Source organism: Austrofundulus limnaeus, unplaced genomic scaffold (assembly GCF_001266775.1).
Source record: "Austrofundulus limnaeus strain Quisiro unplaced genomic scaffold, Austrofundulus_limnaeus-1.0 Scaffold22, whole genome shotgun sequence".
Taxonomy (NCBI): Eukaryota; Metazoa; Chordata; class Actinopteri; order Cyprinodontiformes; family Rivulidae; genus Austrofundulus; species Austrofundulus limnaeus.
In genome coordinates this window covers 2,727,189-2,732,011 of record NW_013952424.1, presented here as the reverse complement: position 1 = coordinate 2,732,011, position 4,823 = coordinate 2,727,189, and the positions used below count along the sequence as shown (strand labels likewise).

The window sequence follows — 4,823 nt, the reverse complement described above, 5'->3', positions numbered from 1 at the left end:
ACACACACACACACACACACACACACACACACACACACACACACACACACACACACACACACACACACCAATCTATTCGTCTTTCCCTGCTCAGAGGGGCACATGAAAATGGGAAGAGGACTGGGTGAGAAGCAAAGGAGGCTGCAGCTCTGGGATCAAGATAAGGCCTGAGATCTGAGCCATAAAGTTTGGTTGTGGTGTTTTTGAATTTTATCACAGAGGTAATGCAGTGATATGAAGATGCATATCATTCATAATCTCTTTTAGATTTTTCACTTTGTTGAAGTTTAACGTTCATTTGCATAAATGTTGAGGTTTTCGCATCTTGCTCTGAATGTAATAAGATAATTAAAAAATGAAATAAAGTGTAAGTAGCCTTATTTTGCAGGTTACAGTTCACTGACTTTAGATACTATTCTTTATAACCTAAAGCCTTGGARGATTTATTCTTCTAAACATTTTGTCAGCCTAAGTACATTTTTAAAATACAGGCAAAATTAGTCAGTTTAATTTTTCTTTTCCACAGTATATATGCTATATTGTGCCTCCTTCCATTGTGTCCTTTTGGGACTGTTTTTACCCTGTTTCTCAGGACTACCAACAATGTTATAGTTACAATCTGCAGTAAAACAAGGCAATGTCAGTTTTTCAAACTACTCATGACCCTTAAGAGCACACATTCTGACTAACACTTGTGTCTGCAAGAGTCCAACAGATGTGTTTAAAGTATAGAAACATGTATATTTTACTGTGAAGGGCTGCCTCTTTTTGATTAACATGACACCTACTTTTAGTAAAATGGTTCTGGGGCAAGTTTTAATATTTTGTTCAATCAATTAAACATTTTACTCAAAATTACTGGTGAGAAATCAAATGTTTTTTTTAAACAAACAGGTGAAACACTGGCTAAAAGTTCAGAAGATGTTTTAAAAATACAAATAATGGCCTCTGGGTATATTTGACTTGTTGAATGATAGCAGACGTTGGACCAAAGCAACAACAGGTATAAAGAAAAAATTTCTTGCTTTGGCAAAAAGGCTTTAAATAAAAGAAAAATATAGTTTTTTGTTCTGTGGGAGCTCCTAAAAAAACTTCCACCTCTTATTAAATGTAATCCAGCAGAGTCTGATTCTCTGGTCGTGTTTTATTTGTGCAGTGAAAGTCTGTAAAGTGTGTAGCTCTGTGTCAAGCCCAGATAAAATGAAAGTTTTCTTTTCCGCTGTGTCTGTGTTCACCTACATCTGAACCCTTTCACCCAGTTTCGCTCCGTTTCTAAAGAAGTATATCCTGTTGATAGCAGTATTATCACACATTCCTGTTTGAAATTCTCTTTCCCCCTTTGCGTCCCGCTCTGTTAATCCTCCAACTGACTTCTGCACTTTTGACCTTCTTTACTTCACCTCTGTATCTCTCCATGTATTTTTTTTCTCGATACCCACTCAGTATTGTTCTCATAGTTTCTTTAACTTTAATACAGTCCTCATTTTCTGCTCTTCCACAGAACCACGAGAGGGAAACACCGCTCCACTGTGCGGCGCAGTATGGACACTCTGAGGTGGTTTCAGTGCTGCTTCAGGAGCTGACCGACCCGACTATGAGAAATAACCGACAAGAGACGCCCCTCGACCTGGCAGCACTTTATGGACGCCTTCAGGTCAGTGAGAATGGAATACACTTGTTCTGAAAAGAGAGGAAATGGACATAAACTTATCTGTCATACAAAAGTACTTCCACACAGACTTCAACTACAGATGTCTGCTAATATTTAAATACACGCAGGTGTTTTCTCTGCTAAGCTGTAATTGCAGTCAAACCATCCAGGTTAGACTGAGGGTGAATGAATAATTTATAACAGCAGTGCTGTAATTCTCTTTCTGCATAATAATGAAGGGAAATCCTAGTGGTGGAAGCTGAATGTGCAGAAGTTTGGCACAAACCGAAAATATGAAGCTCAAGATGTAGCAATCAAAGTTAATAGAACATTTAGATCATTCCACTGACGATTCAGATGAAGACCTTTCTTTTGTCTGCAGGTGGTGTGCATGTTGGTGAACGCTCACCCAAATCTCATGACGAGCCACACTCGCCTCCACACTCCGCTTCACCTGGCTGCTCGCAATGGCCACCACAGCACCATCCAGACCCTGCTGGAGGCCGGCATGGATGTCAACTGTGTGGTGAGTTGGAGAACATCTTGGTTTGTTTTTTTTTATTAAAGTACTTGAAAGATTACACGTCTTATTAGCTTAGCTTTAGTTGGATGCATCATTATGAAAACAAAATTCAAGGAGGTTGGTTCTAATTTTGTCCTTTTTGTCTGGTTTATGGTTGTTGTCAAACAAATGCTTGAGTTGCATCTGCACTGTCAGCTAATTTCAATTTTGTTAGACAGCAATGAAAGACCACAGCTGTTTCTAGGAGAATGCTCAGGTTTTTGGGTCAGGGTTGCTACGGCTCATAGTATTATTAATGTGTTTGTTGTCATCAATAATTCAGTTATGTTTTGACTAATTTAAGCTTTTGTGTTTTAAATATTTAATGTCTTTATATTCTGAATAATTTTGGTCATGTTCTACAATAACCTGGGTTTTTGTTACAAACACTGTGGCCAGGGTTCCTCATACCATTTGTTGTCTTTCTATTATTAATGTAACTCTTTTATTGTTGTAATGCAGCATCTGAGATGTTCATTTTTTGATTTTATTTGCATTAGACAGACTTCTGCACTGTTTTTAGATTTAAGGTTTTATTGCATTTCTTACACAAAACATGCATGACAGATTGTATCTTGGACAACGTGTGTGTATCAAAGCGCATGCGCAGTCTGTAAATGCTTCACATGGTTTTGTGGTGTGGGATAAATTATTGATTGGTAGAAAACAGTGTGAGAGAGGAGGGGAAGGGAACAGGGAGTTCCTGAGGGATCCTGATGGTTCATTGTCTAATTTCTCCTCTTTACACAATACATTTTAAACCAACATAATAGATATATCTCATGTGTTTTTTACAGGATGTGGGGCGAAATTACTACTCAGTTGCACAATCTTTACAGTGTTCTTTTTGCTTCTATACATTTAGTTGTTTTGTGTACTTTAAATTGTCTGAATGAATCACATCCGTGCCGAGTCTTTGGGCCATTAGTACTTGAGAGGTCTTGTCAGAATGCTGCCATGCTTTGCTGCTTTCTCCAGTGCTGTTGYCTTCCTCAGGAGATACGAGGGGTGGGGTTCAAAAAGGCTGAACTTTCTAACTTTGCTCACTTGTTTCAAACGTGAAACAGTCTCTATAAACGTTTTTATCTTGTTTCTTTTGTTTAAGCAAACATACTGTCTTCAGTGAAACAATTACCACACTTTAAGCCAATTTTAGTTTTAGTCAGGTTAATTATGTCCACAAAGAACTGATAAACATTTCTTTCTGAATATGATATTTATTAAGATGTTGTTTGACCAGATTTTAAAAAAGATCAGGATAAACTGCCTTAAATTATAAAAGAAAATATATAAACCTATTTATATGTAACTTGCATAGTAGCCAAAGATTAGCAAACCCCTAAAGCTCATGGTTTAAATTCAATAATCAGCTAAATCTGAACATAGACGCAGGACTTTTCTTTGGATGTTAAACTGATAAAACTTTGCCTATTCTTGAAATTAAACTTTTTTACCAAACAKTTATAGAAAGTTTAGAACAGTTTAGTCAGTCCTCAAGGGCTGGTGTCCTGCATGTTTTAGACGTTGTCCTGGTTCAACACATCAGAACCTGTGGAGAGATTAATTAGTAGGCATCATGTGTTGAAGCAGGGACAAATCTAMAACAAGCAGGAGACCGGCCCTCGAGAACTGGAGTAGGACTTGCCTGCTTTAGCACAACCTAAATGTCTGATTGTGCTAGTATTTGGGAAATAATGTGATAAAAGTTAGGATCATTGAATTTTCCTGTTGCCTGACTCTGTTATAAAGACCGATGCACAGGAATATGGCGAAGAAATGTATAAACACACAAATCTAAACTCCTTCTCAAAGTGTCCCCACAACATGTTTTTTTTTGTTTTTGTTGTGTTGCAGCCTTGTTCGTCTGTAAAACTTATGTACTTGTGTGTTTCATCTCTGAGAAGCCTGACACAACTTGACCTGYAACATCTGAGCATCACTGAGACGTTTTTCACACTGAGGAGACACTTGACTCAGCGATGTTGCACACATCTTTTCTTTCTTCTGTCCTTTTGGGTGCGTTTGTCTCTGTGTGTTCATGCATGCTCTGATCTGAAGAAGAGAGATGGTTTTCAGAAGGGATTTGGCCCCAGGCTCCATATGTCTAGTGAAGATGAACACTACATTCTTTGATATGCCTCATCTCCTCCACAAAAGCCCATGCTACCAGTCTCTCTCTCTGTTTCTCAGCTTTGTGATAATAAGCACTGCAAGCTTTAGATATTTCTAAATCATATCCTCATTGTGTCCTTCATTCTTATTTATGGCTTTAAAATTCACAGGAAAAACGCTAATCATTGTTCTGCTATCCATGCACAGCAAGTTATAAACATTGCTGCTGTAAATATTAGCTGTAATAATAATAATTGTCCTAATAACATAAACTGTGAAAAGTAAAACATTTAGTTGGCTGAAATACATTTTTAACCTTTTTTGACCTTAGAAAACATAAAAAATGTTTACAATTCTGTCAATTTTTCATAAAACAGAGCTAAAATTGTTTGTTATAGGTTAATTCACAACACATACAGCGGGTAAAATAAGTATTGAACACGTCACCATTTTTCTCAGTAAATATATTACTAGAGGTGCTAATGACATGAAATTTTC

At 37.3% G+C, this 4,823-nt stretch overlaps 1 protein-coding gene across 6 annotated transcripts in view; it reads left to right on the top strand.

Moving 5' to 3' along the window:
• The window catches only part of anks1b (ankyrin repeat and sterile alpha motif domain containing 1B), a 187,814-nt gene that overhangs the window by 53,894 nt on the left and 129,097 nt on the right, over window positions 1-4,823 (top strand). For all 6 annotated transcript variants that reach the window (XM_014004217.1, XM_014004221.1, XM_014004216.1 and 3 more), the window contains exons 4-5: window positions 1,502-1,654; window positions 2,034-2,177. In XM_014004217.1, the coding sequence (XP_013859671.1) occupies window positions 1,502-1,654; window positions 2,034-2,177 (297 nt within the window). The remainder of the gene's footprint in view (window positions 1-1,501; window positions 1,655-2,033; window positions 2,178-4,823) is intronic.